This window comes from Equus asinus, chromosome 9 (assembly GCF_041296235.1).
Source record: "Equus asinus isolate D_3611 breed Donkey chromosome 9, EquAss-T2T_v2, whole genome shotgun sequence".
Taxonomy (NCBI): domain Eukaryota; kingdom Metazoa; phylum Chordata; class Mammalia; order Perissodactyla; family Equidae; genus Equus; species Equus asinus.
In genome coordinates this window covers 54,658,037-54,685,587 of record NC_091798.1, presented here as the reverse complement: position 1 = coordinate 54,685,587, position 27,551 = coordinate 54,658,037, and the positions used below count along the sequence as shown (strand labels likewise).

Here is a 27,551-nt window from a genome sequence, read left to right as displayed (position 1 = left end):
TGGTTTGGCTGGAGGAGAGAATGCAACAAAATGGCGGTCTATGAAACCAATGAAGTGGGAGAATGGAGGCCAGATAAAGGAAGGCCTTGAATGTCAGTTAAGGTTCTTGAAATTTAGTTTACAGGAAATTGAGAAACCAAATTTAAAATTGAAAGATCTGAGGAAGAAGAAAGCTATGTACTTGTGTAGAGATTTAAACCACGTAATACAACCACCTTGCCAAGTGTCCTTAGCTTTCTTGTGTGTCCAGTGACTAACCTCTTTGAAAATGTTCTAGGTCAAAGTTTTCCCATGATATTTCAGATCAACAGATCATTTGTGTAAGGTTAAAATTATGCTTGACAATAATGACAAAAATACACTCACACATGACAAAAACAGCTCCAAAAACAACATTTTAGCTTTTCTTGTGAAAGAGCACAGCACCTTGAATGTCTTTCATAAGGTTCCAAAACTATCTCAAGTTACTAAAAGGAAAAAAAGGTCAAGTTTCATGTTAAGTGTTATTTAATTTAATAAAGTACATTAATGAAAGAAACAAACAGTTCAGATCAAATGAAAAAGCATATATTCTGTTATGGAATATTCTCAGTTATTTAAAAAAGATCACTGATTTTGATAATTGGGTAATGGATCTAGCAGTAATCATTAATAGCTGCTAAAGTGAGTAGGTGAAAATCTGATGCAGAATTTTATAGTGGATGGATCAGACTGACAACACTGAACCCACTGATCATTCTTAACATTGCAAAAAGACAGCTGGAGACATCCTGGGCTTCCTCAGATAACTCAGTTTTGAAGGATGCACCACCACCTATCAAGTCTTCTTGCTCCCCCAAATCAAACCTAGCCTCTATCTAGTCAGGCCTCTAGATCTGACTTTTATAGGAAATATAAGGAACAGGCAAATGTATCCACATTAATCTAAATGTGGAAAATTCTAACGAGACTATAGCTAGTCTATAAAAATACCTATTTTTTCACACACATTAATAGCAAGACAAAGAAAATATATATATAAATTTTAAAGAGACTGAAAATGCATAATAATCAAAGGCAGTTTATCTTCCTTGTTTGATCCCAATTCAAACAAACCAACTTAAAAATAAAAGGAAAAAATTATGAGACAGTTGGTGAAATTTGAATACTAACTATATATTTTATGATCTTAAGGAACTGTTACTTTAGTAGTTATCTCAGTGAAATGGATATTATTTATTGATGACAACCGACTTAAAATGATTGCCGTGGAACCGGGATGGGAGTATCAATTTTGAGTGAAGATTCAAAATATTCTGATAGGGCAATGTTTAACTCTTAGATTTTTTTCTAGCAGATTCAAATGAGACCAGTGTTTGAGGTTAAAGTGCTCACTTTGGCCCCGTGTTGATCATTGAGAGAGAAAGAATCCCAGAAGACCCCCTGTAGCTAAATTGTGACATCTACGTGTGGAGAGAGAAAAGGAGAATATGTCATTTCTCCCTCATCTCTAATACTCAGAAGTGTTCCCCTGAGAAAATTGGGGAGGAGCAGGCAAGGAATAAGGCTATGTGTGCCTAGCTCCTGATAAGCCTTCTCAAACTCTGCAAGAATAACAGTATAACTCCCTGTGGACTAAAAGGCATCTCTGGTCAGCCTGGTCCTTGGAGAAAATCTTGGCTTGCTAGGTCATTTTCCAGCAGACAGGTTGCCTAAATTAGTGAAGAAGTCACACCATGTGTGTGTTTTCCCTCCCATTCGTGTGACCTCATCTCTTTAGATCTCTGCTCTGCAAAGCAAATTTAAGCCAGTTACTGATGTTTTTGGATTCAGGCTCAGAAACCTCTGGGATGAGTTGTCATACCTGTGCACCACTCCTACCTCACCCCAGCATCAACCACATGTAAATTTTTCTATACCCTGGATTAAAAAGAACGGTGAGAACAGGAAGAGAGAATATTGGGAGAGGTACAGGTCTAGCTGCCTACTTGTTGCTCTTACCCAAGCCTCTCTTTCCCACTGTAGTTCTTCCAGAGCACTGATATTTTGCTGTGTTTCTCTCTGAGGTTTTCCTTCCCCCTTTTCCCCACCATTGAACTGTACCCACTCTACAGGATTGTAAATGTGTTAATATCACAATGTAACTAATTGGAGAAAAGAGTGCAGCGCTCCCTCCCTAAGGTACCCCTTCCAGAGGGAGCCTCTCGCTGTGGTCAAAGACAAACAACAGGGTAGAGGGATGGTGGAGGGGTCAGTGGGGATGGGTAGCAATTGGAGGTGCAAAACCTTAAAAGAATGGCTCTTTCCCTTGATCTTTTCCCTTTTTCTCTTTGGATTGACCTTCCTTTTTGCAACTCCAATGTGATTGGTTGAATAAGAAGGAACTAGGATCTTCTCTCACTTGTAAGGATGAGCTTTCTTCCTGAAATGCCCTACTAAGACTTCATGAAACACAGCAGGTGAGGAGACAGTGAGCAGGCTGTTTAGACCCACCAACAAGGGAGGGGAATAGTGTTAAAAGGGAGAGAAAGGTGGCATTACTTCTTTCTGGGGGAAAAGTCAGCCCTTAGATACTGAGAATATGGGGATCTCTTAACAGAAATCAGGTGGATGAGCAGCTTGGAAAGAAACGTTTTGAATTGGATTATATAGATGTTGATTTTACCAGTCGTTTTGCTGGACATAAATAGGGTGGCTTGCTGGCTCCCAGAAATCTTCTCATTGATAATATCCATAATTACTCACCCCCTTCCTCTGGAGTAATCATTTTCCTTTTCCCTACCTTCCCCTCACACTCACACATAAAGCCAAAATACAGTCGTGTGATTTGGTTGGGAGTAGTCATTCTCTTACTTGATCCTGTCTCCTTGACTTTGGTGACTGAATAAGGAAGAGCACTTGACTCAATCCGGACCTGTCACAGTATCCACAATGACTGGGTCTGGGATTGGCACATGACCCAGACTGAGCCTCCGAAATGCCTTCCCCTAGATTTTTCAAATTTGAGCTACAGGTTAAAGCTGTTTTCTTGAAATCTCATCAACAAGCCATGTAAATGTGTACCCAGATTTACAGGCAACAAGGCTTCCATCCTCATGGAGAAACTAAACCAAGAGAATGAAGTTGATGCACAAACAGAGAAAAGACATTCAAGAACGTGGGCTTGATGATATTTGATTTCCTGGTTCCACGTGCTTCTGAGACAAACCCTCTCTTTGCCCTTCCTCCATTTGGTTACATGAGCCTATAAATTCTTCTTTGGACTAAGCAAGTTTAAGATATATTCCTGTTACCAGAAACCAAAGGGCCCTAAAACAAAAGTGAAGTAATCACAACTATCAGATTATTTATATGTCCATGAATCTTAGCCCAGCAGCAGCTCAACCATAGATTGTTATAAAAGATTTTTTTCCCTAATATCATCCCTCTGAAAAAATGTCATCGTAGTAATTGAAAGTAGTTGACTCTAATGTTTGCTGTATGACAATGGTATAATTCAACAGTTTGCAAACAACTGGTTGGTAATATTGGCTGCAAATTTTTCAGGCTACAAATTTATGTTAGTTCAGTGAATATTTGTGCAATGAAGATCCAATATTATTTGATTTATTTTAAAAAAGTAGTTATCTCTTAATAGGCTCTATCATTACGTTTGTCCTTAGTCCCTGTTATGCACAATTGTGTCATGAACTCTGGTTTGACTTGGTATGTAAAGAAATTGGGTACTTGCAATATTATATTTCAACAGTGGCAAAGGTATATTCTTGGTCATTATATTGATGGTTTGCCTTATGGTTTGTGATTTTATTTTTTCTCTCTCCAAATATGGTGCCTATTACCCATAGCTAAGCAACAAATTATTGGGAACAAATTGTAAATGCATGCATATATCTTTTCAAGTCCTTTATTCCCAATGCTGTTTTTCTCTGCCCATTGTGAAAAGTACTGAGAGTTAATGGAAATTTACTGATTTAATGGAAATTAATTTGATTATACTATTATGTATAATTCATAATTTATATGTATAATTTCAATTATACAAACGGAATGAACCATGAAGAAAATGACTGGTTCACCCTGTTATAAACAACTAATATCTGGGAGAGAAAAGATTTTAATAAAGGGTACATAAAGCATTCAAGTTATCTGACAAATAAGGAAGATGTATATTTGTTTCTAAAATAGAACATGGTTTAGAGACTGAAATGATCATTTTCATTGAAAGGATCCTATTTAATCATGCAGTTTTTAGGAAGAAAGACATGCAGTAAATTGGTGGGTTTCAGGATTCCTGTGTCCTACAGCTCAAATGCTGCCACTATCACATATTTGTTTTAAGTAATTTGTTTTAAGTAATTTTTGATCTCATGTTTATGAACTGATAATTACTTAATATATCACATCCCAGAGTTTTCCAAGAAAAAACAATTTAACAGGATAATAAGTGCAATTAAAAAAAAAAAAAAGACTTTTGTGGCAAAACAAATTTGAGAAACACTTGATAACAAAGACCAAGTGGTTTCTTTACTACTTGGCTTCTCCGAATCTTTAACATGGTAGTAGGTACTGTGAATCTCCACCAGAGATGATACTTCCCATACTTATTTTACTATGGGGTTCTTTTTGAGTAGACAACCTTGTGAAACTAGAATTTCTCAGTACATGCTTTAAGGGATTTGTTCGACCTATGTGTTAATCCTCTATTAATATCTGTGTCAAGGACTGGAAATATTAATAAGTGAGTAACACAAGGCAGTCAAGTTTTCTGACAAAAGAAAAGATCTTCCCTCCCCTATCATTAGTTAATGGGTTAATAATAAACAGTGCTTGAAACACTGCATATTGATGAGACAAAGGAAATCATCTTTCGCATTAATATCGAAAGCGTATTCAGATACTTTGCCTTGAGCAAGCAGGGAAGCAGGAAATTGGTGGTTTCATGTATCACTGACATTTTACAACTCATATCTGCAAACTACTAGCCATAAGCCTACATCGGTTTTACCTGAGAGAGCTCCTTAAAGATCAATTATTTTTATGGGTTAATGTTGTTAATTATCCCCCCAAAACACATGCCCACACTTTGGGGCCTGTCTGTCCTCTCAGGTTACCAGCTTCCAGGCTAATCTGGTATATGTTTAAATAAGGACTACTATGATGGCAATATTTCTCTTTATATGGATAATTTGCAGCTTGAATTGGATGTGTCCCCTGAGTGTATATATGACCATGTACATTTCTTTCAAACCCTAATCAAAAAAGAGTGTGGTTGTTCTCACAATGGCTGCTCTGCATCCTTAGAGGTGGCTGGTAATGGTGACAAAAGTTAAGATCCATTCATGTATGATAGTTTCTTTTTAAAACATCTGCTAGATTTTTATCCCTCAGACAGATTTCAAGTCATGTGAGCTTATTAAACAATTTGTTAATACAAAAGGCAATTAAGCAAAACCACTCATCATACACATGGCTTTAAGATTTTAACCTAAAATGAAATTCATATCATTTATTTATATGTAACAACAAATGACCACTACAGACACTTGAAATCATTTATTCAAGGCATTTTTACATAATCTTGCAATAATACTATAGGCGTATAATAAAAGAATGTGAGAGTGTAAAGAAGAACATAAGCCAGTGTCTGGGCATTTAAAATAAGAGCTCTTCAAAAAAGCTATAAATGTTTTACAAATAGGATTCCTGAAAAATTTGGAAGAAACTAAAACTTCATTAAAAACAATACCAAATCACAAGTCACTTAGTTCATAGCAAGCAGTTATATAGTAATTAAATGTTTATATCCTGTGAGCTAAAACAACACATTTTACATTCAAGTTGATATAATTCAGCACCATTTTGGCTTGAAGGATAAATGAAATGCGTTAAGTGTTCAAAAGTGGCTCAGGACTTTTGGTAGCTTGGAATGAAATATAGCTGTTGATTAAATATATTGATTGTGAATACGAATTCTAAACATAAAAAATATAGAAAAAGGGTAATTTTTGCTTATTAGTTGCTATACTGTTAGTGTCAAAACAAGTTATTTTTTAAAAAATATTTTCTGACCAGAATTCAATATTTTCACACAATTTGCTAAAGACGAATTCTCAGCCACAATAATTTTAGTGGACTGCATTTCCTCTAGAATCTGTATATTGGGACTATTTATGAGTGTGATTATACTATGAGGTTTCAAGGAGAAAAAAATTGTTATTATAAATAATGCCTAGTGAATAATTAGATGACAGATTGTGAATAAAATTATTATGTAAAAACTTAAAGATTTCCTGGAAATAAGCAAATTGTGGATTCATATGTTATGGTACTGTTGGGAGACTGAATCCCAGTCCCAAAGGTCAAGATGTCTTTAACCCAGACTATAGTCTGAATAATTATGAGGCCACTAATATGGCATGTGGAACACTCACTAAATTATTTTCCTGTTAAGCCCATTTTTTCACAGTCTTTGTTAGTTTAAAAGCCAATCTCTTTTCAGTACTGAACATTCTTTGCAGCATTTCTACTTCCTGTTTTAAATTTTTTTATTTGGAGTTTGGTAAGACAGGATTATATTTTTTATTTTATTAATGGACAACTTTTATCAGCTAATCATTATCTGTGAGTTCTGTTCGTTATTCAGAGAAGAGATCCCTTGAGATTCAAAAATATTGAGTGTAAAATCAATACTTGTGAGTCATTTGGGAGTGTTTGGGGGGCGGGGGAAGGAATGTTTATATAACGGATAAGTGGGCATCTTTAGCCTCCTAACTGAAATGCCTTTTTTTTTCAAAATCAATCAAATAGTATGTGTTATATTTAAAACGCACACATTTCAGGGGTTAGAAACATAGTTTTAATTATTAGTAACACATACATGCATATAACTATTCATTTTTAACTTATTTTTTAAAATAAAACATGGTCATGAAAAACAATAGTGCTTAAAATAGAAATTTTTTAGATGTACTTATAGTTGTTAAAAATGAAATAAGATGAGTCTAATGGTAATAATGATATTTTTAATACTTATTGAGGTTAGGGACAGTCTGTTTTATATCCCAATGCCTAGCACGTGTGTGCCTGGCATATACTAGGCCAAATGATGATGATGAATGGACAGACAGATGGAAGACCCATTGAATGATAGTAAATATGTCTTCTCATATGTATCCAAGGGCCATGATATTGGCTAGCTTTTAATTACGGGGGTAAGAATCTTAATGAAATGATAGATCTTAAATCTGTAGACGCCAGTCTGGCTCAGTATTAATACTGACAGTAGTTTTTGTTTTTTTTTAAAAAAGCAAGTATATTAAAATATCTCTATTAGAAATCTAAGATTACAATTTGAAAGGATCATTCTACTATCTTAAAACTAAAAAGCAATTTAAGGCAAAGAGGTACATCAAAGAAGCTTTTCCAGAGCTCAGATTAGCTCAATGAAAGTTCTGGGTCTCTATCAAGCCCTCTGTATTCTCTATTGGTAAGTGTGTGCCCTGGCAGATGAGGATCACGTGGCCCGCTCTCTCCACCCCTTGATGACCGTCCATCTCTAGGCCTTCTTGCTGTGCTAGGCACTAGTGAGTGCAGAACGATTATTAGTAGTTGGTGTTGACTTTACAACTCTACGACATAAAATACGGGGATGCCAGCTCACTTTAAAATTCTACCTAACATGTCCTGGCACTGGAAACACCTTGCTTGAGATTTTAGTACTGGATAATGCAGGAAAACTTCTGCTTAAGCACCACTAACTTAAAAGTGTAATTTGATTTCTTTCTGTACCTTTTGAATCTAGGAAAAAGAGAAATTCTCCAAATTCTGGTGTGGCACATGGTTTCACAGTTTAAAATGAAATCACAGCTGTCTCATTACGCAGCACAGTCCTTGGTTTTGCAGAAAGTATTTTTTTCCCTTATTTGCCAACCCCTCAAGTATGTAATGCTATGTGCTTTGCTAATTTGGATTATATTTCGGGAAAACACACACAAAAAACACGTTATGACTGATTCCTGGATGACCTAGGATAACAGTCCTGTATCCACACATATTATGTCATTTATTCTGGATAATATAACATTTTTTAGCATTCTTCTTTTTAAAGCTGAACATTAAAAAATGTGAAAAGTTGAAAATCCCAAGATGTTTTTCGTTAATTTTTTTAAGTATTTGAGAGACAGTTGTGGTTTGGGGGACTTGTTTGTATGATTTGTATGTCAGCAGGGAAATTCTTTTGGCTACTAGTTCAATATAATTAAATGCATATTATCTCCGGATGTGTCACATCTATCATCAGAATGACTTCCTGATGAATGACATCATCAGAATTGGCACAGTTGTCCTATATATACCAGTCCCCAGAATGGTAATTTTAAGAACGCCACTTAAAAGGTCTCTGCCCATAGGAAAACTAAAGAGTAGAGAGGAGCATCAACAAATGTCAGTCAGGAGTTGGGCAGCTCAATTACTTAATTCATTCCAAAACAAAAGGTGACTTAAGTCAGAATGAAATTGTACACTTGACAGAAAGAAAGGAGTTTATCTAATAATTTGAAAATGTAAACATAAATTTTATATAGGGATGTAACTATCTGAATACATATATTGCCATTTCTCTGCTATATAGTACTATTTCTTGACACCAATGGTAATGTGTTTGTTCCTTCCTCAGCACCAAGTGTGTCCATATCTATTTAAACAGTAGGAGCCTCATTTCAAAATTAATCTATGCTAGGACATATATAAACCAATTATTATTACGGTTCACTGAAGTTTCAGCACTTTAGAAAATTCTCAGTTCAAAGTAATTTTGGCTCATTCATTGAAATATTATTTTCCCTTTTGCACTACAATTTAAAAAGAAGCATAAGAAATATGGATTTCTTTGAAAGAGCCAAGTGTACAACTACAGAATTGAAATGTGTTAATTCACAAAGTAATGTGAATAATACTCTTAAAGATTTCCCAAATAATGCCGATTTAAATGTCCAAAATCCAGTTATGTGCTTTGTTATAAAACAGTCCAAACAAAAATTCCTTTGTTGTTTTCTTTTCTCTCTTTCAAAACACATAAATCCTACTGAAGTTAATCTATTTTTTTCCCACTTCAGAACACCAGGCACTGATTTATCCATTGGGAGTTTTGGCTTGCTTTCTAATACCTAGATTAAGAAAACAAAATAAGACAAGTTATCAACCTGATAGTATTATGAATGAGTACAGTAGACAAGTTTAAAGTCAACCTTTTATAAAATGTATGTAGCAATTTCTCTCCACCTAAGCAAGAGTCACCTTGGGAAATTATCCATTAATACATTATTTTAATATTGATTTAAAGAAAGTGATTATGTCAGTAGCAGAAAGTGCATGTCTGATGCCTACAAACTTGATGCTTAGAGTTCAAAGAAACACACTCTGAAACAATAGAGTGAAGCAGCCCTCATAAGGACCAGCAGCTTCACCCAGGTGAGTTGACTCCATGGAGCAAGTATGGCATGTCCACCAAGAAGCAGGCTCATGGCCTCTGCACCATCCTGCAGTACTTCTTTTCCAGCATGATGTTGGATGTAGAATGATGCATTAATAGACTGGGACAAAGCCAATAAACTGAATATTGTATTTATATTGTGATCATAGGTCCCCACATAAAGGAGATAAGAACCATTTAGTCCAAATCATAAGCCAGCAATTTCCAAGTAGTAATTTCTGTGAGAAGAGAACTTAATTTTCGCATCTTCAAACTGAACTGGGCCACAGAGTCGCCTCACTCATAGGTTTTGTTCACAGTTGGGGAAATGGGCAAGAGAGGATACATCAAAGGCACACACTTTCTTACTGGGTGGTTTTTACACACCAATGGAATACTCTCAAATAGTTGATTAGCGTGAAAAACAATCAGTGAACTGAGAGATACGTCTTTAAGAGTTAAAAGGGTACAATAACATTACCAAGGGAATCACACACACTGCACTTACAGAGCCACCAGACTGACCACGTGGCTTTAGGCAAATTCACTCCCTGCTCAAGAAACTTCAAAGACCCCCATGGCTTCCAGAAAGAAGTTCAAACTTTTTAGCTTGCTCTTCAGTGCTCTTTGATCTGGTCCCAACTTACTTTTCCATCCTTTTTACCCAACTCTTAACTCTGTGAAACTTATGCCTCAGCCAAACTAGAAGACTTGCTTTTCCAAACATCCCCTGCAACTTCCTGCCATGTAGTTGCCGGTGACATTGACTTCTCCTGGCATGCCCTTCCTTAATGCTCCCCAGTGCACGCCTCCTCACTCTTCAAGGCCCGATTCAAACACTCTCCTAAAGCCACTCTTGAATCTCAGATAGAGGAAATCTCTCCTTCCTTTGAACTGTGATCCCAGCAAGGGAGGCCAGAAGTGAAAGTCAAAACATGAGTCAAGCATCACTCTCCCGAACGTAAGGATTTCTTTCTCAAGTCAAGGTTTCTGCACTTCTCCCATTATTTCCCACTCATGGATAAGTATGATCTTCACTGATTTCTTTTCTTTTTTTTTCTGAGGAAGACAAGCCCTGAGCTAACATCCACCGCCAATCCTCCTCTTCTTGCTGAGGAAGACTGGCCCTGAGCTAACATCCGTGCCCATCTTCCTCCATTTCACATGTGGCACACCTGCCACAGTATGGCTTGACAAATGGTGCGTAGGTCTGCACCTGGGATCCAAACCAGTGAACCTGGGGCCACCGAAGAAGAACGTTCGAACTTAACCACTGTGCCACCAGGCTGACCCTATGATCTTGTTATTTTATTACAGATCACTAACTATGGGTCATTTCACTTTTTCATGTTTTCATCTGATCAATACTGCTTACTAAAATTTTACCTCAACCATTCTTGCAATTTAGTTACAGTCAGTGAGAGCTAGTTTTAAAAAAGAACAACTCTATGCTGGAGCAATATACCAATTTTTATTTGTTTTAAATATCTGGCCATATCCAATTCAATGGATTCTACCGATGAAAAGCAAGACACAGTCTATGCAACAACAGAGTCACCTCGCCAGACCTGTTCCTACTGGGAGGTCAGCTGTTGTACCTGGGAGTCACCTAGCTTATTCTGGCAGAAGCCCTTCGGTTTCCACCGCATTTTATTTGACCCTCATGGAATTTTCATATTGTATCTCTATTACAATTATGAATGTATCTTTCTCACCCTCCAAATTCTAAACTCCTTGAAAGAGAGAGTCATTTATCTATTAAACGTTGAATAAGAGGCTACGTGGTGGCAGACTTGTACCTGACAATGGGTATACAGTGGTGGACAAGAGACTAGATCCCAGGCATGCTGATGTGGAGCAGGAAAGGAACATTAAAGCCATTCCCTACAAAGGAGCAGTAAAGGGTCAGGAATCATATTTATCTTTGCATCACTTTCCAATATCTAGTTTAGGACCTCAAAAAATACATAGTGCAAAAGTGAGAGTGACAATGAATAAATAGAGAATGAATGAATAAACTAAGGAAGCATAAAAAATTAAGAGAAATTAATCCAGGTATTTTAAATTATTTTAGTTTATTTTAGCTGAAATTACACTGATGTTCTGTGGATTTTCAGTTATACTATGATCAACTCCACACAATATGGGCCATAAACTCAGCCAGGGTTTCTGTACTGGGGGCATGTTCAGAAGAATATATCTGATTGGCTTTTTTCAGCGCTGTCCCTTTGCTGTCATAGGCCACATCTATCTCTAATCCTGTGATGATACTTCCAAAGCACAGGCTTTGCTCCCTTATAGGAATAAGGAAAAGACTTATCATCCAGGTGACTGCAGCCCAAGCCACAGTACCTGGCTCTGAAATGGAGCATGGGCTGCTTTAAGCCCCACCTTCCCCTGGCCAGGTGGAGGGCAAAACCAGGTTTAGGTGGACTTGGGAAAGCCACAAACTACAGGTTCATGTGCAGCCAAACATTGTCCTGGTTTGTCTATTAGAGAGAAAATTTTATTAATTCTAAGTTTCCAGTGTAGCTCTGTTGCACCTTTCTGCACGACCCTGAGGTACTGGTGCCTCTCCCACGTCAAAGCGAAGCTGATGCATGTTCAGTATCACTCTAACAGTGTTCTCATTGTTGGGATGGTATCACACACAGGTGGCATATGTAGTTAGGATCTATAACCCAGCAACTCTAGAGCAGGCAGTGTTTAAGGGGTTGGGGTGGGACAGAGAGACAAGCAGGCAAAACTACCCAAGTTTCTTTAATTATTTTCATCAAAGCACCACTCCTGTTAATATTTATGTGCTAGGATTCTTTTTTTTTTAACATTTTTTTTTTTTTTGCTTTTTCTCCCCAAATTCCCCCAGTACATAGTGGTATATTCTAGTTGTGGGTCCTTCTAGCTGTGGTATGTGGGACATCGCCTCAACATGGCCTGATGAGAGGTGCCATGTCCACGCCCAGGATCCTAACCTGCAAAACCCTGGGCCGCCAAAGCGGAATGTGCGAACTTAATCACTGGGCCACGGGGCCAGCCCCTGTGCTAGGATTCTTTCCAAGATTTTATTCAAAGAAGGGTGTCAGGACCAGGAATATTATGAAGGAAACTCGACACACCCCTACTTTTGCAATGTATTTCCTTAGTACTTGTGGTTCTAGAACTCAAATATGTGAAATCTTGATTTCTACAGAACAGACGGTCTAACCTCTTCAATTGCAAACTTAAGGCAGCGATTTTCAAAACGTACTTTGAAGAGCTCCAGGAATTTCTTCAGAGCTCCTTCATGGACTATGGGGAAGAGGCAGGAAGCCCAACTGTTTGGGCTCCCACAAGGTCACCCACCCTGCATACTGCATATTTTATATATTCAGCCTCCACATAGGTTTTTTGGGTAAACGATGTGTTCTGTGTGTATGTCTTGTCCTGAAAACTAAGCTTTAGGATGATAAAAACCTGTGTACATCCCCTCTTCTCTAGGATTATCAAAAAAAAAAAGATCAGCTCTAATTATGTGATAATGCAGATTGTCTACCACTTTCTACCTTCAGTCTATTTTACAAGGAAGCTGAAGTCATGGATAAACTAAAACGCTTTGTGAAGAGAATTGCTTAACTAGGCAAATAGAACTCACGGTGAAATTGTGCAACCCGAGGCATACGCATGATGTCCTGTGTAGCGAATGTCACAGCGCACAACATTGTTGGTATAATCCGATTCGGGCACCAGGTAGCTGGGATTCACACTGACCTAGGCAACACAAACAGCATCTGTGTTTCAGATTTCATCAGCGGTGTTTACTGGTTAATTTCTTCCTATTTCCAGGGGGCTGGAACAGGGACACGCTTCAACTAAATCAAGCAGGGAGGGGGTTTAAGTCAGGCAAGTTGTTAAACTCTGGGGAAGTTACAGAAGAAGGCTGTATATTTTTCCCTGTAGTTCTTTAAAATAAAAATTTTTCTCATATATCTACGTTGGTTTAGAAATAGTTCTAGAAGATGTATAATCACTCACAGGACCATTATCATTTAACGTTTGACTCCAGAGGAGGAGGGCCATGCAGTTGCAATCGAAACAAATTACAGGTATGTATTTTCAAAGGTCTCTACCTTTAGAATGTAGTTTCCAGGTTTTACATCTGTAATATCGATCCATTGGCAGTCTATGTCTGCATTATAGGTATCATAGCAGCCAGGACTCAACCCCTAAAATAAATAAAATAAAAAATTTTTAAAGAAGGTATATGGTTAGAGTAGGCTAAAGAATATGCATATTATTTGCAAATTAAATGTTAAGTACTTACAAGAGTTTGACATAAAACTATACTTATATTGCATCTCCTTTGAGAAGTATATATTACTCAGCCTTAAAGCACCTCCAGCTAAAAAAAATACAGGACTAATATAAGTAGTAGTACATCTAGCTTCTTAAAAGTGTTATAAATAACCAGTGATAAATACAATCTTAACTGACAAAATAGGCCTCCATCAAAATTTTAGAATATCACCAAGGTCAGGAATAAAGGCCATGTGATAGTCAACGGAGCTCAAATGTCCTCTTCTTAGTGTAACCTCCCCAATTTCTCTTCTTGGAAGTTACCTTCCTGTATTCCAAATGCCCGTGATTCTTTTTTTGTGCGTATAGATCTTATAGTGTGTATCCTTTTCTTCTCTGTATTATAACCATACAGTATAAAAATATATCTAACTAGAGATGGTAAACTCCCTAAGAGTGGAGTCTGTGCTGCATTTTGGAATAGATAACATTTATAAAGTATGTATTATGTACCAGTTACAATTTTAAACATGTTACATATATAAATTCAATTTTCACAACTACATGAGGCAGGTGCTATTATTATCCCCAATTTACAGGTGAGGAAACTGAGGCACCATAAGGTCAAATAACTCACCCAAGGATATACAGTTAGTAAATGGCTGAGCCAGTTTTGAGTTTAGGCATTCAGGGTTCAAGGTCCTTGTTCTTAACCACCACACTACGCTCTCTCACATTGTCACTGAAATATTTTGTTGAATTAAAGTGATGAATGTAAGCCTCAATGAATGAAGGCCACATCACTCCACTTGCTAAGATACTCACTTCAATAAGTAAACAAGTGCCTTCTATGGTTGGGGAGGAGAAAACTACCAACAAGATATGGTCCTTGCTCTCCAGAAAGTAATAGTCTGGAGAAATTTGCTCAAATTGGAGTCCATAGGTATGTTCTTGATTCCATTAGTTCTTCATGAGAAGTTTTAACTGTTGTATTTTCCTTCTAATACTAATCTAAAGTAAATTAAAAAGCATATGCTAGCATCATTTTCACTCTATACTGCCACTTAATTTCAGCACCCAAAATCACCTCAGTGCTGAAGATTACCTTGTCACCAAAGAGATGGTAAAATCTCTAAGTACGTCCCCCCAGTGTTGGTTTGGCTACAGCCCGATTTGGGAAGAACAGGGGAGAACTGTGCTCTCCCACAGCATACCTAGGCCACACTCAAAAGTACCTGGGCCACAGCAGTGAGGACCATATTCCCACCTTGATCCATGCCAACTTGCAACCGTTCATTAACAGTATGTTGAGTAATAAATACATAATACGGAATTTTTGGCTTCTGATTCCTGCACACAATTCTGGTTCTGGCACATAATAGATATTCAATGAGTGTCAGCTATTGCTGTTGTACTGCTACTACTACTATTAACTACTACTACTAACTACTAACTACTACTACCAATGCCATGGCAGTGTAAGGGATTCATTGCATTAGATACTTAATCTTACTTGAGACTGGTTTAAATAATGCTGCAATGCTTATCTTACCTTCAAGTGAACAAAAGAGCTTTAAAGAATGCTGAAACTGGCATTCTAGGATTACTCAGAAGGCAGAATTTAAGTTATGTATGAGCTTTGATAATTTGAACTAGCAAACAAAAAACAGCAGTTTTTAAGGCCATTAAGTAAACAGGCATTGCATGTATTCAACGTCAAACTTTAAAAACAGATAAACAGATTAAACGTAGAACCTTAACCAAGGCTGTCTAAATTAGCTATTTGAGGTTAGCAAAACACAACTGTTTCTTACATTAAATTAATGAGGTTACTGTGATGGTTTCTAGTTTCATACATATTTAATATGTAAATTTGTTATTTAAGAACTTAAGAGTTACATGAAAGTATAAATACAAGGAAGCTATATCTAGTTTTGTGTTTGGATGCATTTAAACCACATTGTAACACAACTCATCTAAGTCAACAGTGGGGCTTTGTGAGAATTTTTCTTCCTTTAAATGAAGTCCACGTTCAAAAACCACCAGTGTAGTGAAAAACACAAATACATAAATCACTTGTAATGCAAGACCTGATGAATAATGCTTAAAGAGGAGATAAATGAGGATGATAAACAAGAAAGCTACCATATAAAATGAAGTGGGGTTACCCCAAGGAATCGGGGGACCAGAAGCGCTATAAATACCTGCAGTCCCAGATTCAGGTATTTTGGCAGTGAGCTGTCCAGCGTGCCTCTTTCTCTAAATGAACAGAATACACTCCAGGTGCCCGGCGCGGGCAGGTGCTGTGGGACTTGCAGATCACTGAGTGAAAAGGGACTTGTTGTGTGCACATATGTGCAACGTGTGGGGAGGTTACATCTTGTTTTCTTAAAGAATAAGTGCTGCCCCAGGGCACATGGAATTGAGCCTTTTCTGCCTCCAATTGCTGTGCTGTTCCAAGCTCAGAGAAAGAAGCAATGCTAACATTTAGGTCACCAAAAGCTTCCTGCCACAGCCCTGGAATTTGCTTCCCAAGATGCCAGCTGCTGATCCCTTTGTGCCCTGAGTTATGTACATTTCACTACTGGTAGCCAAGATTTCGGCTGGAGTAAAATTATAATGTCCTTTTACAAATTAGGGTTTCTTATGGAAATACTGGCATAGCTTTTAACTGACACACATTTTCCCTTTATAAGACATACAAACTGCTTAGTTCAGCACTATTTTTAAAAATCCATCCAAAGGACATCTGACATCAATTATACTGTAGATTTAAATATATATGCGTGGAGAAAGAAATTGTGTCCTTCTGCTCTTATTTGCATGATTAAAAGAGACAGTTTTCTTAAAATGCTTTTGAAGAAACTTATTTTCTCTCCTTTTGCTAAGCCCAATCACCATTCTTTTTTTAGCTTAATAGATTAGATGGAGGGAGCAATGGTTTTGCAGGTGAGAAAACAGAGATATCTTTTCTATAGTTACTTACCAAGCCAGTTAGAATACAGAATGAGTGCAGATATTGGAAACCATTCAGATTTTTTCACAGAGTAAACTGCTGCTTTTCATTGTGGAGCATAAAGAGTATGCACATTGACCTTCTGTGAGGATGAAATACTTAAAAGTAATTTGGATCATCAAGCCATCATTTTCCTTTTCCCAATTATTTTCCATCTTGACTAGATGACCCCCTTATAAAAGACAGGCAGGAGGGAAGAAGATAGAAGACCATTTTGTTTTCTCTTTGAAGCCTGCAGTTTCCTGACCTCAGAGTGCCCACCTACCTGCGTGTGCGCAGTACACGCAAATCGCCTGTGGTAGCCATAGTCACAGGATGTGTCCTCAAGACAGAAACTTGCTTTGTGGCCTTCAGCCACTCTCCTCTGGGTGCCGGCATCAAGCAGGTCATAGTGGCTGAATTCATCCATGCTGTGGTAATGTCTAACGTCCCACACAACACAGAGACAGAGGTCAGTAACACGCAGAGAAAGCAATGAGGATTTTAGACAACTTCCCCAGCGGCCTGACACATTTGTTTTCACATTAAAATTGAGATCAGTTCATCTTCTTAAAGCCAAATTCATGCTAGGTTTTTCTTCCAGGGACTGCAATCTATCAGAACTGTAAGCTTTTAACTTTGCTGCTAGGAAAAAAAGACTTACTTTGAGGATTTTGCTTTTCTATTACATCCTGTTTTATCTTTGAATATTAAATAGAAATAGACAATAAATTATCTGTGTTTAAGCAAAACTTGCCATATGTTCTCTAGTATATTTCTTTTGGCTGCCACTACTGATGTTTCATTCCAAAAGAGAAGAGCACATGATTCCTGGGAGGTTTCTGTGAGCTTTTAAAAAATTGAGTTCTCACAGTTTTAAAATCATTACTGAAATGCAAAAGAGAAAAATGGCATGCTTTCTCCACCACTGTAATTTAACTGGTATAAACTTTTATTTAGAAATAAAATAATTCTATTTTGTCAGCAAATTAGGTGCTCATATCTATTATTCTCATTCATTAAAGAGAAGGTGCTGAGCTGTTCATCTTCTCACATAAGGAAGGAATGAGAAGAAATGGCTCAAATGGCAGAAAGTTTAAGGGCACACATCAGGATTTCTCAGCAATAAACTCTTGGGCAAGTCACCAAGGCAAATTATAGAATTACCTTATGTGAAAGTCTTTAAATTTAAGACAGAACAGGCAACTACCCTGGGTTTGATACAGGTCTTTTAAAAGATGAAGGCAAGTCCTGCTCAGCTCATGGAGTACAACCTCTACATCTTTCTTTGACAATGGTATCTGAATCCTTTTGATAACAACTTGTGGTCTTTATCAAACCCTATTAAATGCTAACTAACTGTAGATGAACTTGGCTGCAATAAGCTTTTTTAGAAATCTTACCTGTAGTATATTGGAGTAAAATTCTAGTGAAGCCAACTGCTACATCCTAGCAACAGCTTTAAGAAGCTAGACTTCGAGTTTCTAATTTAAAAGATAACTGGATCTGGTAGTTGATGTATTATCTTAAAGACAGACTCCCTTGATTATGTCAAATTACATAGAGATAAATTCTAAATGTAAATAACAGCAATTTTCTCCCGTTGTGTAAGGATTGCGACCTGGATTTGTTATATCAAGAATCACCCGAAAGATGAGAAAGCAACTCAAAAGTACCCAGGAGACCCATCCACTTACTGGTGACAACTGTGCCATTCCCAGGAATATCTTGGTCGGCTTGGTAAGAAATCTGATGTCCCTTGGTTTTTCACTCTTTGGGGAAATCTTAGCAGCACCCTGTGATCATAATCTCTGACATCTGACCTGTATGCTGAGCTGTGATTTTGAAAAAAGAAACATTGTGATTTTCACGGAGTATTAACTAAAGACAAAACTACCAGCAAAATCCCAACTAGACTATCAGTTCCAAGAGACCAGGATATTTTGCTTATTTTGTTTCTTGCTGAAACCCCAGATCCTAGAACAGTGCCTGGCAAGTAGTCAGAACTCAGTGAATATTTGTTGATGGGTGAATGAATGACAATTATGAGAATCCACAGTTTAAAAGTGAAAAAACATAATAAAATCAGCATTAAAAATTTACACGTGATAAGTAAACTTTGTAGTTATAATCAGTTCAAGACTTACCATACAAAAGAGTATAACTGAGGTGAAAGTTATCCCAAATTTTAAAAAATCATCCATATTGACTTATTAAGAACTTTGAATTTAACAATATATTTCTTCTTAAACAGTTAACCAAAGTGTAAAGTAGGGAAATAACTCTAAGGGTACATCCAGCTTAGATCAATAATTTTGTAACTTCACTGTCTTCAAAACAAAGGCATTACTGTAATAACAGCATAGGGAGTGCAATGGTGTGAGTGATGCAAGACTCAAGAACGAAAATGATGAGCTTGGATTTCTTCTCTTCCTTTAGCCTGACAGTTACAAAGGGTCAAAGTGGAAGAAATATACAAATAAACACTACTTTGTTCCTTCTAATATATTTTGTGTGAATATATATTCAAATACTATCAATGACCTTATTTTACACTTTAAAAAATTTTATGAGACCTATCAAAACATCGTTTGCTCCCTCTGCTGGTTTCCCAGCGGCAAACTCAGAGAATTCCATTCCTAAAATTGCTGCGATTTTATTTTAGGACTGATGCAAAAACAAAGCTCTTGCTCATGCTCTTATCCTGGCTGAAGTAAGACCAAAACAACTAAGTTAATTGTGGCTTCAAACAAAAGAAGAAAATAGGCTTTGCCAGTGAGGGGTGCCACACTGGCAAATTAGGTGCCGGTCTTTTAAGGGTTTTAAGGGTTCTTCCACTACTAGTTTTTTCCACGTTATTGTACAGTTGTTTAATCGAAAGTTATTGAAAACAGCTCCAAAGTTTAAGCATCTTGGAAAAAGAATACGAGACCCCCACTCTCCAGGATAAGGCTTTGCTTCATCTCCCTGATGTGTGCCAACATTTGAAAGGCAGAACCCAAAGAAATCTTCAAAATTTTAACTCTCCATCCAGGTCAGCATGCCCAGGAGATCAGGTTCCACTTCCCAGCTCTTGTCCCACTTCCCAACTCTTATCTGCAAGGGACAAGAGTGGTCAGAACCAAGCACCGGAGCAGCCCCCGGAACCAAGACGAAGGAGCCAGTCCGCCAAGATCCCAGCCGGTACCTGGCCAAGCAGTTTTCCTCCGCAGCGCATCTCAGGTTGTACATGGGCATCTTCTGCACGTAGGTGGATGCCTGGATGTAGTAGGGGTCGGCCACCAGGTCCGGAAGACCTAAACATCAGCAGGCGATGAGTGTAGCAGTGAGACAACCCAGAGCCTCCCACCCTGGCTCCAGGTCCCTCCGTGTCCCTTACTCCTCACCCTTCGCCCAACAGGACTAAGATGTCAGGCTGCGGGTAGCAGGAGAGCGGGGCTGCAAAGCAAAGTGGAAAGGAAGGAGGGGCCAGGCGCGCGGTTTGCACCAGATTCCAGGGCTGCCTCTGCAGGCGCAGGGGGAGGGATCGGATCTGCGGGGACTAAGGCCTGCCGCGCCCAAGCAGCCACGTCGGGGAACCACAGGGCTGGGGAAGGGCTTCGCGGGTGTTCCGGCGGGGCTTGGGATTGCTTACCGTACTGGAAGTAGCCAGTGCCGTATCCGGGCCGGTACCTGCTCCCAGGCCGGGGCCTTTCGTACGTGTCGTAGTAGTTGTAATAGGGGTTGTCGTCGGAGTACTTGTAGGGGTTGTACGGGTCGTCGCCCACCATGCCGTCCACGTGGCTGGGCGGCCGCAGATTGCTGAGCGCCGGGCGGTCTTCCGGCGCTGTCTGGTTACCGGCGCGCGAAGCCTCGGCGTCGCGGGCCCCGGACGGCGAGTAGCCAGCTTGGAACCAGTGGCGGGCGGCGGGTCGGGGGCGGCCGGCGGCTGCTCCGGACGAGCCGGCCGTCCGCGCCCGCGCCCCCGCCGTGTGGTTTCTGCGGAGGACCAGGAACGGCGTGCGCGGCTGCGAGGCGGCGCCGTTGGCAGCGCCCGGGGCGGTGGCGCCCGGGTCCCGTCGGCGCTGCGGCTGGTACTGCGAGCCCAGGCTCAGCAGGCTGAACACCTGCCCGTTGTTCTCCCACTGGATCCTCTGGCGCCAGGCGCCCGGAGCCGCCGGCGACTCGCGAGGGGGCTCCTGCTGGCCGGCGGCTGGCGGGGCGCAGCGCACGAGCGCGCAGAGCTGCAGCGGCCCGAGCAGGAGCGCGGTCCAGGCGAAGCGCATCTCTCCCTTTGCCGGATTGTCCCCACTCAGGGAGGACGTAGCTCGGAAAAAAGGAAAACGGGGCTCAAATCACGTGCGGGAGGGAGAAATCTTCAACCCAGGAGGTGGGCAGAACGCGGGTATCTCAGTCCCCACCAAGTAGTGCCAAGCGTGGGCTGCAGACCCTTCTCCAGTAAGGGCGGCTGCTGGGACGTGGCACTCGCCTCTCTCCTCTTTCCTAGTCCTTCTGGAAGGCGACGGGGAGCGGCGCGGCGGCCCCGGCGAGCGCGCAGTGTCTGGAGTGAAGGAAGGAGGAGAGATTTTAAACTTTCTGGCACGTTTGCAAAGTTACACAAGCCGTTCTGGCCCGGCCGCCCCTCCGCTATTTGTTCACGTAATGCGATTGGAAACGTGCAAGGCGGACAGCTCCTCGCCTCTGCTCCTCCCTCCCCTCCCCTCCCCGTCCTGCCCTCCTCCCCCCAGACACGTTGCACAGGGAGCGTTAAGGGGAAAGAACAAAACGGAACACACATCCTGAGACACACTCGGCTTAATCTGGGGCGAACATGCAGGAATTTCAAAAGACTCAGACAGGCAAAGGCAGCCAGGCCATGGGGCGACGCCAAAATATGCACGAACAAAAATGCTATTAGGTCACCAGCCCTGGAGAGGCGGGAAGTCCGGAGGTGGGGAGGGTGCTGGGGGCGAGAGTCGGGGAGGGGGGGCGGAGGGACGATTGTGACTAACGTTTATCCATAAGGATTTAACCAGACATATTTCCTAATGCACACTCACTCGCATTTATGGGAAGCGCCCTCAGCAAATAAACCCCAGGATATCAAATTTTGTTTTTCTGTGTGTAGGTAATGTGAGAAATGGGTTACAAATTTGTTTCCTACAGTGAATATTTCAATAACCAAAAGTGAAATTTTACAGGGACCAAAACCAGTTAACGCTGAAGCCATGAATAAACCTGTCTCTTTTTCAAAATGCCGGCCTGATTTGTACTTTGAGTGGAAGTGAAGAATGGTGTTTCATCTCGACAGTGTCTACCAGGAAGTTTCTGTAAAGGGAGTTCGAGCAAATCTGCCTAAAACAGCTCTCAGAAGGCAGCTTCAAATGAGCACTTTATCTGACTTTTTTCTCTTTCTACTTCTGATAAGGAGGTTTGACTTTGGGTTTTAAAAAACTTAAACCACCATTTGTTAAGTGTTGAAAAGTCAGTAAAGCATCCTGTGGTGTTTGATTTTCCAGTATAAAGAAAGGGGTTGCTAAAGAAACAGCCTTGGGGTTCAGATTTTGTTGAAGAGAAGGGAGTAGGAGTGGCCGCAGGAGAATGGGTAATAGGGTATGGGTAGGAGATGGTAATGCTCACTGGAAAGAGATGCTTAAGGGACCAGTTATTCACATAGGGTTTGTGCAGCGCTGGAAGCATTTCAAAGAAAAACGTTTCTAAATGGCCTGATTTAAAATCACAACTCAAAATCAGATTTTAATAACCTTTCATTTGTCTCATCATTGGGCTGTTATCTCAATGTACTTCAATATTCACCTATCACTATTGATCTCTGTCTTTCCGTGTTTAATCACCACATTTTGGATGTGTGGTGGACATCTGCTGATTTAACTGCCCAGCATCCATTTCCCCTTTTTTTCTGGTAAGAACAACTGGGTTTTCCTTTGGGAAATTTCTCCTCCCCAATTGCGTAGTGGGACTCACCGAACATTCATAAGACTTTTCCCCACTTCAAGCAGTGGTCATGAGATCCAAGCTTGGCTCCCTAGAATTTGAATCTCGAGTAGAAGGACACAAGAGTCAAAAATGTTGGAGCCCACTCATCTCACTACTGAAGAAAGTTTCTATGAGTTCTTGCTACCCAGATTCCCCCTGAGCTGTTTTAGGCCGGTCCCTCCCAAGACCTGATTCTTCAGCTTTTCCTTCCATTTCTCCAATGCATTCGTTTGTGGCTTAATGTGGTCAGAGTCAATTTCTGTTGTTTGCCACCTAAGAACCCTGACTGAGGCTGAGGGGGCGGTGGCTGGTTCTCTCAGCTAATCAGATCACATGATTCTTAATCCAAGGTGATGTGTTTGGCTCTTTTTGAGTCAACCTAGATTTGCTCTGCCTATGACCACACAACATCCTTGGTCACAAAGGGGTATGGAAGCTCGCCCGTGGATTGGCAAACCTACTGCATACAGGATGCAAATAAACATTCAAGTGCAAATCCCACTGATGGCAGGTCAACAGTGCCATCTCTCTGAAGGAAGGTCAAAGGCATCTCTAGCTGTCATTTTATAGACTTGCTGCAGAACTTAAAATTAGACAACTCAATTTCTCCAAACCCACTAAGAGAAGATTGAGTAAAAAGAAGAAGCAGGTGTATATAATTTGGATGGACAGGCCAAATTATAGGAGAAGCAGGAAGAGAGAGAGTGTAATTATCTCTCATCTGAAAAAGGCTCTCCATGAAAAGAGAAAGCCCACAACTGTTAGTGCTGCACCATGGGTCGCTGAGGGAAGACCTCTGCTGTGGAGATCAGACTGTTGGAGCGGCAGACCAGAGCAAACCCTAATGGGAGGGGAGAAAGTTTATGCTGGATCTCAGATAAAATACCCTTGTTTCCAATCCTAGTGCTTGCATGAAAAAGCTGGGTGTCTCTGGGTGGCTGATTTATGTTCCCTGGCTCTTAGTTATCTGTAGGCTTCAAGGATTAACCCAAATCCTTTCTAAAGTGTTTTTCCTAATTTTAAAACTTCTGATTTTTGTGAAATCCAAGTAATTCCAGCTACTTTCAATTCATTCACTGTAATGTTTGATTACGATTGTTAGTATTTAATTGAACAGCTCCGTTAGTTGGGCTGTAAAACATTGGGTGTGTGTTATGTGTGAGTTAGTGTCTACACACTGCTGTTTTCCCTTTTTGCATATTTCTCATCAGTGAAATGCAACATATGCTTATTTGTTTTAAAATATTTCTTGAACACATTCATGCTCTGAAGTGGAGTGCACCATCGTGGGGATTTGCACACATGAGCACTCAATGAGTGTCAACTGGTTCACTCATTTTCAAAATTTATAGCTGAATGACATTCACAATTGTTTTCAAATTTGTTCCAACAGACTGAAAAATGTCTTATCAGAGTATAAATAACTAACAAGAACAGTAATGGTGTGCAGTATTTATTTTCTTTTAAACACGCACACATCACTGTAGGTGGGAAAACTCATCACCCTTTGTCACACATCCTGATGAGATGCTTAGTTGGTTTTCTCTCTCTTTCACTTTCTCTAAATTTCCTCTGGCTTAAAACTCGGCCAACTGAAAACAAACATGTGGCTACCACATTGGGGACAATTGAGAGTATTTTTGAGCCCTACGGGAGACAATCCAACCACACACTGTGCTCTCTGTTCAATGACAAAACTATTATTCACGAAATTGGAGAAACCATGGTTCCTTCTGCTCAACACCGAAATAATAATAATGATAATAATAATAACAACAACAATAACTGCAGCTACATCAAGATACTTTTAGCTTTTTAGCTTTGGTGAGATCCAGAGCAGATTCCACTTTGACCTTGAGACTTTCTTTTTGTAGACAGTTCTGCGGTGGATACCATAAGAGGAAGAGAGAGAATAATGCTCATTCTTTTTTTTTGGTTCTAGGCTATTGATATCAAGAATGTAGGGGCCAGCCCCGTGTTAAGTTCATGCGCTCCGCTTCGGCGGCCCAGGGTTTTGTGGGTTGGGATCCTGGTGCGGACATGGCACCACTCATCAGGCCACGCTAAGGCGGTGTCCGACATAGCACAACCAGAGGCACTCACAACTGGAATATACAATTATGTACTGGGGGGCTTTGGGGAGAAGAAGAAGAATAAAAGAAAATAGGATTGGAAACAGATGTTAGCTCAGGTGCCAAACTAAAAAGAAAAAAAAAACAAGAATTTAAACTGCAACAATGTCTGGCCTATTGACCAAGAAGTGAAAGTTGTCATAAGGCTATGTTTCCAATGTTTGTGAACTGTATTTATATTTGTGGGGTAATTAGTATAAATGGAAAGTAGATTTATTCAGAAACCCCAGACCATATTGCAGTGCCCCTGAATGACCATAGCCAGAACACTAATGCCATAGTCAAAGGGCTTTGGGTTGAGCAGAAATTCTTTAGTTTGAAGCTTAGGAAGCCCATACGAATGTGGTTCTTTGGTAAAGACTAATGCTCATATATGCTTTGGTGCCATATAGTTTGAAAACATCACAGAGAATAAAATCAACAAAGTGGGAAGTTGGAGATGGGTAATGGGCAAATGATTGAGAAAAGAGGCATGTGTGACATCCAGCTCAGAGGGATGAACTGAGAGGTCAATGAAGACACTGAGCATATTTTTTAAATGATTCAGAAAGTGTAGCAGAGTGAAATCAAGAACCAGAAATCTTTTTACTTGGGGTAAAATGGAGGAGGGGAGTAAGTTGGTCTTAAAGTTAACAGTGTGTTTGTGTTCCCTTCTTCTCATTCTTGTCTTCTGCCACATACCACTTCCAGGTGCTCACCCAAATATAAAAAGTAGACAGTGGGTACACACTTGTCTGTGTGTCAAGACGGAACTGAAAAAAACCTGTCAACACATTGGGTAGAAGAATTCCAGAAATAATGAATGTTAAATATATCTTGTTTGGTTACCCATCGCTTAGGGCTACCTAAGGAACGGAAAAGTGGAATTTAACCCTAGGGGATGGAAAAATATTTCATCCTAGTGTCTTTAATGCATATTCATATGAGATTAAGTAAATAATGTTTGTCACTATAGAAAAATGGAAAAATGAGATGAGGTGAAGTTATGATAGGAGAGTGGATCTTTGAAATTCAGTGAATCAGAATTCAAAGTAATTTGGTTATATTGACCACAAAAAGAAGGGGTCAGCCAGTAGGCAAAACCGCCTACAAGTGAAGTCAAAGTGGTTTGATTGGGCCTGATGGACTGTCCAATGACAAAGGGGCAACTGTTCTTCATGCTGTGGGGTATACTAGCGTCATTTCTGTTTTTAATTGATACAATTAAGTGTGCTCCTTGGTCCACATCCTGCCTTATTTGCTGCTTCTCAGCTCTTGCTGGATTCAGTTTCATTGTCCCAGAATCCTAAAAGTTATTTACTTTAATATAACCTGGGTATGATCCTCTGAGATGGTGAGATAGAGGTCAGGAGACCATTTATGCTTAACTAAGGCGTGTCCTTCATCTACTTGTGACATGCAATGATTGCAATCCACCATTAGTCATCCCTCTGCTTTAACTTAACTCAAGGTGCACTGCCTTCATTTAATGCCCAGGAGGAGCAAGACGACACATTACTAATAACCTAAAGCAAGTTTTATGGAGGGTTTTTCCCCCGCTTTCCTTTAAGATGATAGATCTCAGAACATTTGAGGGCGCTATGCATGTTTGGAGTAAAGGAGGAGTGGAAGGAAGATTTTGATGGGGCTCTGAAGGTGAAAACCTATTTCCTAGTCATGCTTAAGGTCAACTTTGGGAATTATTGTTGTTTCTCTTTCTGTTATTATTAGAATGCTATTCATTTTACCATCTTACTTCCTCTTGATTATGTAGTACCTTAAGCAAAGAATCAAAAATGTTTATATAATGGCTCTTAAAGCTATGAGAATCTTCTTGGTTTTTTTTTTCTTTTTTGGTGAAGAAGATTGGCCCTGAGCTAGCATCTTTTGCCAATCTTCCTCCTTTTTTTTTTTTTTCCCTCCCCAAAGTCCTAGTACATAGTTGTATATCCTAGTTCTAAATCTTTCTGGTTCTTCTATGTGGGATGCCACCATAGGTTGACTTCATGAGCTGTGTATAGGTCCATGCCCAGGATCTGAACTGGTGAACCCTGGGCCACTGAAGCGGAGCACAGGAGCTTAACCACTATGCCTCCAGGCCAGCCCCTATGAGAATCTTTTAAAGTAGGCCCAGTTACTTATAGTTAGCACGTTGTTGTAAATGTGGGTTTCTTTGGCTTCTATTTATTTTCTTTTCTTACATTCAACCGTTTCATAGATCACAGTCATCTCTTCCAGAATGTGGCAGATAAAAAGAGAAAAATGAAAGCTCATAAAGTCTGTGGGAACTGTGTCTCCTACAGTCCACATCATGGCACTGGATGGTTTAGCCACTGTTCTAGGCTACTTGTGGGAGCAAGACAGGCTTTCTGCCAGTGACATAGCTTTTATACTTTAATCTCAATGGTATATATAAGTTTCTGCAAACTATTAAACAAGGGTCTATAACACAATGGCATATTGGAAAATATTAAATGAATTGCTTAAATGAAGTTATTAAATCAATATTAAGTGAAAATATGAAATGAATGTATACAATCTCAAAACAACCTGTGGCTGAGGAGTCTCCGATGCCCGAACAATTGAGTTGAAAACACAGGGCCTTTTCAAGATTGCTAAGTAGATCCCTAGTAGAGGAAGGAAATAATAAGGAAATATGCAACAGTAAGAAAAATAAGCAATTTCATCACCCTCCCTACCAGGACAATACCTGTCCCCTCATTAATAATAATCATTTCTCTTTCTTGTC

The 27,551-nt window shown here is 39.7% G+C and overlaps 1 protein-coding gene across 2 annotated transcripts; it reads right to left on the bottom strand.

The window, feature by feature from the left end:
- Positions 1-5,517: 5,517 nt before the first annotated feature.
- LOX (lysyl oxidase) lies at positions 5,518-21,405 on the bottom strand. 2 transcript variants are annotated; one of them, XM_044780396.2, is made up of 7 exons: positions 20,350-21,405; positions 19,903-20,011; positions 18,413-18,550; positions 17,002-17,158; positions 13,555-13,650; positions 13,080-13,195; positions 5,518-9,143 (listed from the first exon to the last, which is right to left on the bottom strand). In XM_044780396.2, exons 1-7 carry the CDS (start codon positions 20,978-20,980, stop codon positions 9,137-9,139), a joined length of 1,254 nt encoding a protein of 417 aa, XP_044636331.1. In that variant the 5' UTR covers positions 20,981-21,405; the 3' UTR covers positions 5,518-9,136. The 2 variants fall into 2 exon arrangements, with proteins under 2 accessions (XP_044636331.1, XP_044636332.1); XM_044780397.2 differs by lacking the exon at positions 5,518-9,143 and having other exon boundaries at positions 13,076-13,195; positions 20,350-21,262.
- Between the last annotated feature and the right edge of the window lie 6,146 nt (positions 21,406-27,551).